The sequence below is a fragment of the Amborella trichopoda genome, chromosome 3 (assembly GCF_054954075.1).
Source record: "Amborella trichopoda isolate Santa Cruz 75 chromosome 3, AtrichopodaSantaCruz75HAP2 v2.0, whole genome shotgun sequence".
In the NCBI taxonomy this organism is placed as follows: domain Eukaryota; kingdom Viridiplantae; phylum Streptophyta; class Magnoliopsida; order Amborellales; family Amborellaceae; genus Amborella; species Amborella trichopoda.
The window spans coordinates 61737975-61753053 of NC_142338.1; the positions used below are offsets into that span (position 1 = coordinate 61737975).

The 15079-nt window shown below is 35.1% G+C and overlaps 1 protein-coding gene across 10 annotated transcripts; it reads right to left on the reverse strand.

Moving 5' to 3' along the window:
- Positions 1–782: 782 nt before the first annotated feature.
- On the reverse strand, positions 783–11894 carry LOC18421614 (polyketide cyclase/dehydrase/lipid transport superfamily protein). Of its 10 annotated transcripts, none has more exons than XM_088862093.1 (11): positions 11519–11894; positions 8804–8925; positions 7620–7728; positions 7465–7504; positions 6951–6988; positions 6109–6188; positions 5894–5993; positions 5561–5694; positions 3470–3572; positions 1969–2753; positions 783–1231 (listed from the first exon to the last, which is right to left on the reverse strand). In XM_088862093.1, the coding sequence occupies exons 6-11, from the start codon at positions 6162–6164 to the stop codon at positions 928–930; spliced, it is 1482 nt and encodes a 493-aa protein (XP_088718219.1). In that variant the 5' UTR covers positions 6165–6188; positions 6951–6988; positions 7465–7504; positions 7620–7728; positions 8804–8925; positions 11519–11894; the 3' UTR covers positions 783–927. The 10 variants fall into 10 exon arrangements, with proteins under 10 accessions (XP_088718219.1, XP_088718216.1, XP_088718217.1 ...); XM_088862090.1 differs by having other exon boundaries at positions 6109–6198; XM_088862091.1 differs by lacking the exon at positions 6951–6988.
- Between the last annotated feature and the right edge of the window lie 3185 nt (positions 11895–15079).

The following is a 15079-nucleotide window of genomic DNA, read 5'->3' on the forward strand; positions in this document are numbered from 1 at the left end:
ATCATCATATGAGTCTACCATTTGCGGTCGGCTCAAATAGATTTTTTTTATCAATTTTACATAATTATGGGGTTTTTTTGACCAAATTCCTTGATGTTTATAGATTTTCCTTTTTCCTATAGATGTTGAAAGCTGTTTTCTTTTTCTTTTACTTTTTTTTTTTTTTATTGGAGATGTGGAAAGCTTTTTCTTTTTTTAATAGGTCACAGGTAGAAATCGAACTCATTCGTTTTTTTTTTTTTTTTTTAACACCTTAATCAACCAAGTCCAAGCCGAATTCTTTTTAAAATTGAATAATCCAAACCTTTTCTTTACATGGATATAGAAAAAACTCAAAATGGACGGTGCAAAATAAATTTACAGAACAAGCCATTTTTAGAACTCCAAATCTATTTTTCAGTATTATAGAGGTCCAGCAGATGGATTTGCTATTTTGGATCCTCAATCCATCTCCAAGATGGATTTCGAGGTGCCACCTCATGCAAACCAGGACCGGGCCAAAAGCGTGATCCATATCATGCATCATACAATAAAAGATGACTTTCAGTCCAGCCTAAAACAATATGACTATTCTAGAGCAAGTGAATCACAAAAATGATACCTTGGCAATTGATCTTGTACAAAGTTTCATGTCACAAACCACTCATGAACCAGAAACTCTGTTTCTGAAAGCCATGCCAATAGGAACCTCAACCGGCAATTTCACCAGTTTGTTCAAAACTCGGTGCAAGAACCAACTACTGCCAATATACTAGAGGGGACATTAACCTTTTGCAAAGGAATTGATTCTACAACTACTCCCAACCCCAATATCTTAGTTAACTTTCAAAAATTAAGGATACATGGCCAGCTTTTCCCAAACAAAGGGTAAGTCCATACATAAATATAAAGGTACAATAGGTATAAAATTATATTCTAATTTCAACGCTAGGAGAAGTGGAAGCAGCAGACTCTGTGCCTCTTCTTTTCCATGGGTTTTTGTTTAGAATACTTGCAATCACCCTCGTATAAGCCATTAGTTCCGATACTGACTTCCATAGAAGAAGCCTTACCCTGCTTATCCATGTCTGGTGCTTCTTTTCTACTTATGGTGGCCATATTATCTGAATCCGGTACCACTTTTCTAGATGTAGTGACTCCATGAGCAATGAAACTGTGCAAGCTGGCCTCGGGAATGGCTTCCAAGTTTGGTTCTTCCCTAAGGTTCTCTTCATCGGAGTGTGGGCTTGATCTACATGAGAAATACTCCATTATTTCTTAGAAAATAAACTCTTCTTTTTTGTTACAATAAATGGATACTATAGCTATAATGTAATGGAGCATAATTTATGTTGTGATACATAATAATAACTTGAAAGCATCATTAAGGAAAGGACCAGGCCTTCAAACACGGACCATTTTGAATCTCTCATAATGAACTTAATTTCTCTATGTTCTTTAAGCTTAACATAATGAGACTAAGATTTCAAAAAGCAGATCACCTAACACCTGGGCGGCCGCCTAGGCAGTTCTAGGGGCTTGGACGCATCGCCGAGGCCTAGGCATCCAAAACAAGTGGGACATGGGCGCCTGCCTAAGAGCCCAGGAAGCCGCCTAGGCAGCCGCATATCCTTGGGCGCCCGCCTAGGCACCCGAGAACCCATCCAGGCAGCCGCCTGAACTTGCCTAGGCCGCCCATGGCCTGCGCCCGGTATTTTTGGGTGATATAAATAATAGTACTAAAAGTGAAAAATTGTGAGTTTTAAGTTCATTTGAAACCTAAAATCCATTACAGCCTATTTGAGAGAAAAAAAAACCAAAAAAAAAAATTGCAGCCCAGGTTTTGGCCGCCTGCCTAGGCCTAGCACTTTTTGAAATACTGATTTCATCTGAAAGAACCAATTTTCTGGTCAGAAAAAGAATAATCTCTAGAAACTGTTCATAACTAACATAAGCTATGAATGATCAAAAACAAGTTTAAATAGTTACCTGAAATCACGGCAAGCTGTATTTACATGAAATTCATGAGTCTCACCCTGATTTTCTGACCCCGTTGCATCCATGCTATTAATTCTAACCTTGCCATGGTTAGAACCCTCAATTATCTTTGAAGCCTTTTCCAAATCCAATGAGTCAAGATTGGTGGGAATTATCTCACTATGGTTCCTATTAGCACCAGCATCGCATGGATCCCTGAATGCATCTCTATGAACAAGACCTATGGCCCTTTCCAGGACTTCTAAAGCTCGTTTCACCTCAGGACTGATAAAATGTTCCTCCCATTTGGTATGTTGTTGTGCCTTGGGACTGATCATGGTGTCATTTCTCTGTCTATTGTATTCACTGGAGACATATAGTTCATTCTCATCTTCCTCTATCTCAGTCGTACAAGGCTTATTTATTTGAGCTAAATCTAATGATTCTACTTTAAAGGGGACATTTGAGCCATTTTCATGCTCCTCTTCTATCTCAGTTCCACGCATCTGATTCAAGCCAACTAAATTAGTTGGTTCCATTTTAGAGGAGACATTTTGGTCACTATCATCAACCTCTAATTTGGCTACAAACGTTGAGTTCATATGGGTCAAATTGTTGCCTTCAATTTTAGTCAGGTTTTCCTTGCACTGGAGGTTAACCTCATCAATAGTGGAGTTTCTTGTATTATTTTTAGCATCTTGACTGTGGCTTAGAGCCTCTCGGATATGTTTATACATAGGCCCTTCTTCCAATACCTTGCGGAAATCCTCGTCACCAGCAGCTGCTGAGGCCACTGACTGCACCATCACCAACCAAGTTCAAAATTAAGAAACAGAGCAAAAAAGGAAAAGAACATACACTTTTCTTCCCTAATTCATTATTTTTAGAATACCAATCGCGCAAAGACTCAATCAAGACGATCCCCAGTTGAAACTACAAATGGAATTCACAGCTCAAACAAGAAAATATCACACTATTGTTGTGGCAAAACTCCAACCCCAGAAATAAAAACTCAGTAGAAAAGCCTTCATTTTGAAATGACACCTAATGAACCACCAGTCCACCAAATGACATTCAGTAATAAAAATATCGCCAAGAACTGCTGTTTTAAAACATAAGATTGACATTGGAAGACTTAAAAGCCCTTAAGCCCATTAGAGACTACACAAAAAGTCATCAACAGGTCCCCATAATATCGTCCCATTGGCCTTCATTAAAGTTCAGACCACTTGATCATATGGTATCTTCACATATAGGATAACCAGCAGAGCCTAGGGAGAAACTGATCAGATGCCATGGAAATGGACAATAAGTTCCAAAGGAGAATAGATAAGATTTCCACAATTACAAGGGACTTTCTTCTAGGCAGACTTGCATTAGCCTTGGTGATGAACAAGTATAAAAAGGAATGCATTACCCATAGCTTTGCCAATAACATAGAACGGTAACACAAGCATAATATTAACCTCAAATCAGCAATTTGATGGTTAATACATTTTTGGGGGGAAATGACCTTTTGATAAAGCCTAAAACCATCGCCAATGAGCTGCCTTGATATGAAGTTGATAAGTGAAGGAGGTATGAATTCCATCTTGATATCCATGTTTGCAATTGTCCTGCATAATTGGAAAGTAACACATCTTACAGTCCATATAAATTAAAACAGTTGTAGTGACAGATAAATCCTAATAAGAGTGGATAGTTTACAACATAAAGAGCAACTGTAAGAGAAAATTCTATTCAAAATGGTCTATTCAAAATGGTGCCTCAATTGTCTAAAAACTTGATCTCCATACTAAGAGGAATAAAAATTAGGCAAAGTATCAAGCCAAAAGAATGGGCTCATATAGTTATATGACTTGCATCCTATATCAAAGAAAAGGGATTATTCACAAGTTATCTGGATCAAGTTTCTTCCAATTGACAAAAAGTGTCATCATGTGAAAGTAGAAACAACACCACAGATGGTGAGCATGGAACAAGGTAAATGAAGCTTTCACCACTAACTTTTCTGACTTTGAGAGTAGCCATAAAAAAATAATAATAATAAAAAAATAAAAAATCTTGACCTCAGGAATCTTCTTCTATCTACCATTCTCTTGTGCAGGTAAGCTTTATGTCTATATAAATAAATGAATTAGAGCAAGATCAAACCTATTTGCCTGTTTTATTTTTCTTTAAGTGTTCAATATAATAAAAGATGTGCCAATAAAAGATGGTTATCCCAGTTTCTATCAACTAGTCGCTATTGGGATATGACCAAGTCATTGTCCGAGTTATCTTATCCCAACTATTTGGGCCCACTGGGAAATGACCAATATGCATAGTCAAGGTTTTAAAAAACGCTAGGCGGGCGCCCAGAACCTTGGGCGCCCTGTAGTTTTAAAAAAACAAGAAACGCCTTACGTCCCTAGGCGCTCGCCCAGGTACATCCACCCGTGTAGGGCCACCTGAGTCTAGGTGGACGGATTTTTTGTCCAGGCCGTCTAGGGGGGCGCCTAGGCGCCAGGCGGACCGTTTTTTAAAACATTGTACTTAGTAAATTAACTGCCCAATATTACACCCGAAGAGATGAATATAGCAAAGAATCAGTGCTTAGAAACTATATTGGTTCCTTTTTTTTTTTGGATTACAAACATAGTGCACCAACTTAATCAAGTCTAGTAACATATTATAAACTACTTAAACCTCTGCATAGAAAATAAAGAATGCGGGATCAAAACATCATGCAAGGAAATCCATCCTAAGAATCTGTACTGCGTTCCCACATTCATGAAGTTAATCTCCACTCAGCTAACCTCCACTCCAGGGCACAAAGAAATAGTCTGTACACCCACGAGTTTTCTTTATGGAAAATTGTTTCATGAGTCCAAGGACGCATTTCTACATTTCCATCCCCCATGGAATAAAGCATTCATTTTAAAGATGGATGAAAATGGGCGGTCCATCTAAAAATAGTTGAGACTAATGGTCCAAATGTTCTCTTTGTAAAACTATTGTTTTTAATTTTTAAAATTTATTTATTCTTCCATTTTTATGATCTTCATGTTAGAGATTATATCTCCATAGAAACCATGTCCTTTCTTTATATCAACTCTAGAACACACTAATGAAAGAATTCATATAACTTGAGCAATGAGAAGTTTTACACATGAAGGGATTAGGAGTGATGTTATTGAACATCGACCTTCATGTGCTTTTAAAGTTTCAATTAGGAGGAAAGAGAATCATCTGAAAATTATCACATTTTGTGATGATGGATCATAAAAGTCTAAAAATGAAGAGGAAGAATTCATCATGTAAGAAACATCCATATCATCCATCCTAGACAGTCTTCTATACAAGAATATCTCCTATAGAGCCTTTCTCATATAGCAGGCATAGGTATTTGGAAGCATTTTAAAATTACATCCCACCAGCAGTGATATTTGTATTACTAGTAGAAGAGTCAGAGCTATGAAAGACGTAAAAATGAACTAGAATTAGTTTATCTTCAAACTGGCTGAAATACTCATTAAACACTTATAAAAACAAATGAAACCATGTATCCATTTGGGGATGTTTTTCATGAAAAATCTGGAAGCAAATAATTACAATAGCTGACCTGAAGTAGCTTTGTTTTGAGCTCACTTTTTGTAGTGCAAAACCTCCAACCACATCCACACGCACAACATCTTCTGGAGCTCTATCAAAGGTCAACCCAGGACAAATACTGTCTGGTGATTCTGTTTCACTGACCTGATCCAAAACAAATAATTAAAAATAAAACAGGATTAGCTTCTTTCTTTATGGAATATGATGAGCGTGAATCTCAATGGCATGCTGCAGTTATGACAGAACTCAGCATAACAAAAATACCATTTTCACAATATAAACATTTCCTCAATAATTCTATTGCAATAATATATGCCAAAATTCCATAACAGCCAGTACTTACTGAATTGAGAAGCACAATGATGAGATCTTGCTCAAAATATTCTATTTCACAATAGTGTAAGATAACTTCCCTTGTTGAAAGTGGCCATGGAACCTTCAACCTTTCTTCCAAATCAGCAATTATAAAAATATCAATTATTTGAAGCTGAAGAGAAGTGCAAAAAAATTTGAATGGGACTCTCATATATAATCATGTTGAATAGCACTGCAACTAACCTGATCAAAGAAATCTCTTCACCGATTCGTAATTTCTTTAAGGACTTAGATAACATTACTTTAAAAGTTGGAAAACTTGGCTGAGGCCACCTAGGACATATAAAAGAGGAAAACATAAATGAGCAAATAATGCCCCCAATGATTGGATATCCGTAACTCCTTTGATTTGCTATCATTCTAATTGGGACCAATAAAATATAAATGCCAACAGATGCCCCAAAATATGAGAGGTTTCCGATTAAAAAAATTCACAATTTTCCAGCTACTTATCTACAAATTGTGACAATCAAACTATAAAAAATAAACGAAATGTCATGATGTTATTTTGCAGCATCAGGGACATTCTTGCATGCGATGGGCATTAAAAATCCATACCTATCAGAATGCATATTATCGAACTGTAAAATACACCCCAAAATAACATTAAGGCTCTTTTTCAAATCATATACATCTGCTTCAACATATTATCTTCAGGTTATAGCCAAGACCAACAATTCTTTAATTGTTTTATAAGTCACACTTTTATTGATTGCCCATATTCTTGATCAATATCTTTAACCTCAAAAAAAACCTCCAAGAAGCCTGATAGACTACAACATAATATTTGAACAGTACAACTTGATGTTCACTAATCCAGTTTCTTTGTCCTCTTTCTGGGCTATAAACAAGCTCCACATGTGATTCTTACTATATCGAAGGATAATATACCAAGTTATCAAGCAATAATATTTTAAAAATCATAAAGAACTACTACCCAGGACCAGGGGCATAACTATCAAATTTTTATCATTGTGAAGACTGCAGTATGGCCTGAAACAAGAAAAACAGAGCAGAACACTCACACATCTCCTCTAAGAGAGCACCATGAAGTAATTGTAGCCTGTACAACAACAATAATGCTAATGTGACTAGTTTCCAAAATATGATATAGCACATCCAAAATGTGATAAAAAACATTCATGATATCATATGTATCCTACCTTAAGTAATTGCTATTATCATTTAAGTACAAAGTTCAAATGTCATACATAATCGATTGAATTTCCATTTACGTGCTCTACTATCTTGTGGCTAACATATGATTACTCTTACATTACAGATATCATTGTTTTGAGTTATCTGCAGATTTACATGACTCCTATGTACTTTCCATGTTTCAGGTGTATGACCAGTAAGTAGATCTACCAGAGCAGGCCCAACCCCTATTTTGTTGTGAGAGTGAAAATTAAAAGAACTAAATTTTGAGAGCTTATAGATTGATTCATAATTGTAATTAATCAACATCATGTATAACAACAGAACATATGGTAAGAACTATCAAAATCAACACAGAACATTGCTCAACAAGATCCTCACCATTTTGGATACAGATCCGACTCCCATGAAACACATAAACCTGAAAGAGAACAGTTTAAAGAGAAATTATAGTTTGACAATGTCTTGGATTTATTTTATATTATGATCATCAGCGAAAACTATTTTAGACATATATCCTCTTAAAATGAACTCACAGTTATCAATTGCGCCATCAATGTAGCCCTCACAAAGTAGTGTATGGTATGGACTACCCTCTGGACCTTCACGATACATGATACGTATTTGGTCACCATCTTCTTTCATCTAGAAACAATATAAGATACAACCAGCACAGATAGTCATAGATTAAGGATCACACCAAAGAATAAAAAATGGCATATCAAGATTTATAATTTCTTAGACAACCAGCACGTCTAATAATTGCTGACCTGCCATGTCAGTTCATCACTTGGTGAGTTGCATCTGAAATAGGCAAAACTCCCTTGTGACTTTAGAACATTTATCAAGTTTAGTAAAGATCCAGAAAGTACCATATAGAAAATATTGCGTTTTAAATCATTTCGCTTACTTAAATTATTGACCCAGCAAGACTTTGTCAATTTGACTAAAGGGCTCAAGAGTCAAAACAAAGTCTGAATCAGTAAACTTATGACTCTAATAATTCAAGTGATCATATTGCTAGCTCTTCTAACCAACCCATGCCTGTCAAAGATTTAATTATCCAACTAATGCATATCAACTAGACTAACCATCATCATCATCGTCAAAGGCTTTTCCAACTAACTGGGGTCGGCTACATGAATCCTGGTCAGTCATTCTGCTCTATTAAGGGTCATACCCTTAGTGAGGCCATAAGTCCTTGGAGTCGGCTACATGAATCCTGGTATGCTGTTCTGCTCTATTAAGGGCTATACCCTCAGTGAGACCATAAGTCCCATATCTTTGCTCACTACTATCAATTAGCCTAATCATGAAGGACAAAAAAATGGTCATATATTAAATGAAAATTTCAATGTGCTAAATACCGGAAAGCATGCAAATTACTTTTCAATCTTGAGTTTGTGTCAAGACTGTTATTAATGGAAGAGTGATTTGGGGCTTCATTTAGTTTGACCTACTTTTCTCTCAACCTTGAGTGAGTTTCTTGTTTTCTACCCACCACTAACCGTCCATAATACACCTTTTCTGCTCTAACTGGTTGAGAGAGAGAGAGAGAGAGAGAGAGAGAGAGAACACAAGAAAAAGAGCATAGAATATGAATTCAGAGGAGAAGACAATAACTTCCAACATATTTTCTGATGATAGAAGGTTAATCACGATTATGCAAAAGCATGCATGCGGAGTCCATGCCAGAATAAAGAAGTTACGAAAAACAAACCTTCCAGTTATTATGTGGGACCGTAGGGCTCTGACATGTCTCAACTTCTGAAGCACTTCTCAACATCTCAAGAAGATTCCATACATTTGAGGTATGTTTTTGTACAATTCTGTTGAAGTCACCTGTGTGGATATAAATGATTGATAAATATGTATAACCAGACAATGTTTATAAGCTTCATGGTATTTTGGAGATATTTACAAAATTTGAATCTTAAAGCATGCAAAGCAAGGAAGATTTAAGGATTGGCACTAACTTGAACTAAGGATATAAACTTAAACAATCAATCCCTCACCAAAACAATATCCTACATTTGGGAAAATATGACCACAAAAAGGGTAAAGATGTTTTGAAGTTATGTCATGGCCTGCATAATGTTGGAAATTGTTTGGTCAAAAATATGAAATTTTAAAGTACTTGTGTTGTAGTTCTGTGAATATACATATCACATTCTGCATCATGCCACACAATAGATAAAAATAGTCTTTAAAAATAAAAAATAAAAGCATGCAGAGATATGCAGTATCCAAAATGCAAAGAATGGAATATAGCTTCTTTTCAAAGCGTGCCTGATAAAAGAACCAGGTCAGAAAACCATGTATGTTTGGCTAAACAACTGAATTTACTCATCCTCTACCCACATAACGGGTTACAACAGGACCAGCTGAAGCACCTAATTGAGTCTCAGCCCGACTGATATAGCAAGCTTTGATTGGTTAATCATGTCATTGGAAATTTTGTGTTACTGCTTTTCCTAAGAGGCATGTGACGAGATAACCTGTGGGTCCAACTACCTATATCTTCCTTATGCTCGTTTCCGAAGCATGCACTTAGATCTTCTCTTGAGGAGTCATTCCCTAGATCGAGTTAGCATATATTCAGGTCTTTCTAGACCAAGCATGGGAGCTCATTGTCCAGCTAAATAGTTCCACATGAGACCTTCATTGAATGAGCTGAGAGAAGCTAAAATGAGACCATCCCTCACAAAGCAAAAAAATGCATTTTGGCACACTCATGTGATAGTCGACTGACCTCTGGAAGCCAAAACTAAGTTTTGGTACACAGTTTAGAGGAACATGTACATATCAAAGGGCAACAAATATTGCAGAAAAATACACTGAAAAGGACCAAACTAACTTTCTGGAAAGTGCAAATTAGAAAGGCCCAATAATGGCCAAAGTTCCCTCAGGTAGTATAGAAAGAACAAAGAGATAAGATGAGACAATGAACAGCACCGGCTCTCAATACAACATATTGCACAAAATTCATGAATGAACCACCCAAATTTGGAGGCAATGAAGAAAATGAGCACAAACACAGCCAAGAATTCATGCATGTTATCTGCATGGGACTTGGTGAGAAAGATGACCATCCCTAGAAAGAGGAATGGGCAAGAGACTAACAACAGTTTCATTCACAAAACCATCCAAGTTGATTCGACACTCAAATTCCATGTGTTCAATGAGCTCATTAACACTACATCAGTGGATACTTGAACCGTAATATAGTCTACAAAAAACAAGATGAACGACTAGACCATCTAAAGCTTTCAATGCAAGGTAATTGCATTGGTCATGTAGATTTCTTGAATTAGAGACCTTGTCCATGGTGAAGCAACGATTAACAGGGAAGCCTGCACAATTAGGAGTAAGAATAAGAAGAGCTAGCAGAGTTCAAGAGAATAGTACTGACAGACGATTAGATGTGGCATGGATAAAATAAATAAATTGGTGAAATTCTACAAGTTGCATAAATTGGGGTGCCTCCATAAACTGGAGCAAGATATGAACAACATGAGAGATGTACGGTTAAGTGGTGATTGAGGTATATCAGTCCCATCATTGAGTTCCAACTTCCAAAGGGGTACAGGAACCAAGTATTCAGGTATAATTTAGAGAGATGAATCGTAACTGTAAACCTGCGTCACCATCAGGGTCCTTAATTCTCATGTCACTTAATTCTCATGTCCTTAATTCACATGTCCTTAATTCTCATGTCACTTCAGTAAATATTGCCTATTCATAAAATTAAAACAAAAAAAAGAAAAGAAAGTTGTGCATAGGGCATAAATTCAAGAAACCTTCACAATCCTACCAACAATTATCAGGCTAGGTATATCATCGATGAAGTATTTAAACGAGGAATTTAGCGGGAGAGTCCTTGTCATCATATATTTACTAGGTGATTAATAGAAAATTCATTAAAAATGATTATTATTATTTTTTTTGATGAAGTTAACAATCATTAAAACTGATTTCTTTCATTTTAGAAAAGAAAGAAAGAGAAATTAGTTGCTTACAATGTTGACAAAAAAAAAAGAGATCATTTACTAAACAAAATGTAAATGTAAACTCATATAAACAAATACATTTCAAAATTCATGTTTCACAATTCAGGAGTGCCACGGATCATTTTACTGGTTCTAAAGCATGTTAAACATAATAATTTAAAGCTCTTAGGGCTATTTAATTATCATGAATCATGATATTTTTGGGTGGCACAATGTATTGAGAGATATGTTCAGCTATTCTTTTTATATCAACAAAATCATAATAAACTGTTTACTCAAAAAAAAAAAATACTGGAATTTTTTTATCCTTGGTGCTCCACTCATTTTATCTTCCCGTGTGAAAAAATAATGAATAATTCAACAAAAAGTCTAAAAAATATAAAGAAATACAACCGAAAAGATCAAAATTCATCTATGAAATTCACCTTCCTTCTGGTCTGGTAAGGATTTAGAGAGCTGATTCTCGACAATGGATTTAACAACTTCCTTATCAGTGAGATCAGGCGAGAAGAGAGTTCTATCGAGCTTCTCCCTGTTCTCAGAGATCCTCTTCTTCTTCTTCTCCATCACATTTCCACTTTCAATGAAATTCTTCTTCTTCTCCATAGCATTTCCTCCTTCAAAAAAATCCTACTTCACATGGTCTTTAGATTCAAGTTTTCCTATTACTCAACACAACTGAGAGCAAACCAGCTCTCTCTCTCCAAATCAGAACAACCCGACTCTATCTCCCTCTCTCTTACGCTACACAAATGAGAACCACCCAAGGTCTCTTTCTCCCTCTGTACCAACTCAACTCTCTCTCTCTCTCTCTCTATATATATATATATATAAGAGAAAACTCGAGAAAGCGAACTCTCTCTCTCTCTTTGTAGAGAGGCGAAGAACAATCTGCTAATACAAATCTATGCGTCTCTTTCACATCTGCTCATGCAAATCTATGCTTTTCTTTCACATGTGGTCAAGCAAGAGCCCCTCGTCGACTCTGCTCTCGTCAAAAACCATGTTCTTTCTAAACCAAACGAATTATAGCTCCTCCCTCCATCCCGATGGGAAGAGAGAGAGAGGTGTAACATGTTGAAGTTACTAAATTCGGATTCTGAGAGTGGGAGAATCCGGAAAAGCGTTGCGCTCGTCAAAAGAAATCCATCCACTTTTTTTAGTAATCGAAATCGTAAAAGATATCATATCCCTCTAGGAGTACACTCACCGCATAAAACTCTATTATTTAGGACCTCTATTTTTTTTTATGAAAATAACCTCTTCAACCCATATAGATTAACCTCATAATTATTATTTTTTTCTCATTGTACCTTCACTCAACAAAAATAATATATTCAATTATGCAATGTTTAGATAGTGAAATCTAAGTGTCAGATAAATTAAAATTAAACTTTATATTTGTTTAGAATATTTTAAGGGTGTGGTTTGTATAAGGCCGAGGTTCTAAACAATCAAAATAAGACACCTTCAAACAGCATCGAAAGATGTTTTAATACTAAATTTTTTTGTGATGGTCTCTAAAAATTTATTTTCATTCCCAATTATAAAATTTCAAGCCTAAATAATTAGTATAGATGGAGCGGATCTATAAACACTTGAAAATCTTGAAAATTGATGGTCTAGAATATATATTATAAGATGCACTATTTTCAAGACTTGAAATCCATTTTTTCTTACGTCCATACATCTTAAGGTCGAGATGATCGATTTGAGGATTTTTCCACATGAAACAACCTCTTCTAGTGAATTTTTGATGTGCACCTTATTTATATTGTTTAGAGCTTCACCCTTATATAAACTTTTCTCCATTTTCAAATTGATAAAATATTTTCCGATAATATTTCGCGCTCATCGAATGAGAGAGATTCAATTATATAATCAAAATTGACAGAGAGAGAGAGACAATACCTCTTTGTATGGAGCTGAGGCTCTAAACAATCAAAGTAGATCCCACCTTCACATAGTACCGAGAAATGTGGTTTCAATACTGAAATCTTTTTGTTAGCCTTAAAATATATTTTCATCTTTAATTATAAAATTTAAAATATAAAAAATAGTGTCGATCCAGTATACCTATGAAACCTTCAAAATCTTTAAAATTGACAGTCTAAAATGTGTTACAAGATGCATTATTTTCAAAATTAAAATCCTTTTTTTTTTTTTGTCGATTCATCATGATGTAGAGATGATCAATTTAAGATATTTGGGTATCAAATAACCTCTTTTAGTAAATGTTTTACGTGGTATCTAATTTGATTGTTTAGAGCCTCAGTTCTATACAAACTTTTTCCCTTATTTTAGAGAGAGAGAAGGCGGGGATCGGGGGATTACCTTGTGTCCGTACACGAGAGTCGTGGTGCGCCCGTATTGATTGTTTTATAATTAATGATAAATAAATACGGCAGTGTCCTGGATAAAAGGAGAAGAGGACGATCCACTCTATATTCTAATTTAGAAACTTATGGCCTTCATGCAAATTATCAATTTTAGATATGTTCAATTGACAATAATATTTTACCCTCAACTTTTACTCCATAAATAACCATGGCCCTTCACTCTATGGTGTCCATTGTTCCTTAAATTTACAGACATGGAGATGAAATGTTCAGGGAAATTAACTGAGCATTCTTATTTTACTTTTTAAACTTAAAAATACTTCCTTTACGGTTAATATTTTACACTCATTTCCAGATTCTGTAAAGTGGTTCCTGTATTTTATTTTATTTAGTTCTATGTATATCGGATTAATTTAAATTTGGGATATGTATTTTCTCGCCCACATGCACCTGTAAGTATAAAATAAATAAATTTCAAAATAAGTTTACCAAAGTACCTGAATTATCTTTTTATATTTCCTAGGTGTGTGGTAGCTATAAGGATAGGTGCCTGAAAATTGAGCTTAATCCTACGTACATGTAAAAAAAACCTTTGCGTGTAAAATATTAAAAATAATACAAACTTTTTAGAAATTTGACAAATATTGTTGTAGATTTAATCCCATTGTAGAAATAGTTAAGAGGAGGTAGCACCCCCATATTTCAATCGCACATCGTGATCTCTAATCTAATTCTATTGACATCTTCAAAAAACTAAACAATCTAAAAATGGGGTAGGGTCATGTATTCCCTATTGATTAGCTATATATATATATATATATATATATATATATATATATATATATATATATATATATATATATATATATATATATATATATATATAGGAGGTCTACCCAATCTTGTTTTGGAGGCCTTAGGGCACTTAATTTGCTAATTTGGCACTTTACGGGATTTGTTTAATTTTGAATATTTTATATTACATCCTTATAACCAAGTGATAGTTAAAAGTAAAAATAATTAATTCTTAATTCTTCAATATGGATCTAGCCTCTCATGAAATGGTATCTGTCAAGTTTAAAAGACCATTTTTTATTTTCCTTTTATTTTCTTTCATGGCTTTTTTCATTGAGGCCCGAGGATATGTGTAGTGGGTTTGAAGCCAAAATGGATATCCTAGGCCCCAAAAATGGGGGAAAGCAAAACAATGTAGCAATCCACGACTGGACCTATGAAAGTTTCCACTTTGGACAGTTCAAGTCCTTAAAAATGAATTTTCATGACTTTTTCAACAGAAATAGGGCATCTTCAATGATTTTCAACAATTGATATCTAAATGGTAAATTGATGGTTGATAAAATCTTCATCTACCAGCATTTTCACTCTTTTTTTTTGAAAAAAATCTTCCAACTAAATAGATAAAAATTTATTATTTGCCATCAATAGGTTTCGTCCCAATTCATCTCTCTACTATAAACCCAGGCCCACTCTCTTGCAAACTCTAATCATTTATCTCTTCTTAAGAAAATCCTTTTTTTCTAAAGAGGCAAACGAGCACTTAGTTACTTTACATATACCGAAAGTCTTCTCTTTTACCTATTAAAAAAGGAAAACAAAGTTAACACGAGTCGAGGCTATGAACAATCA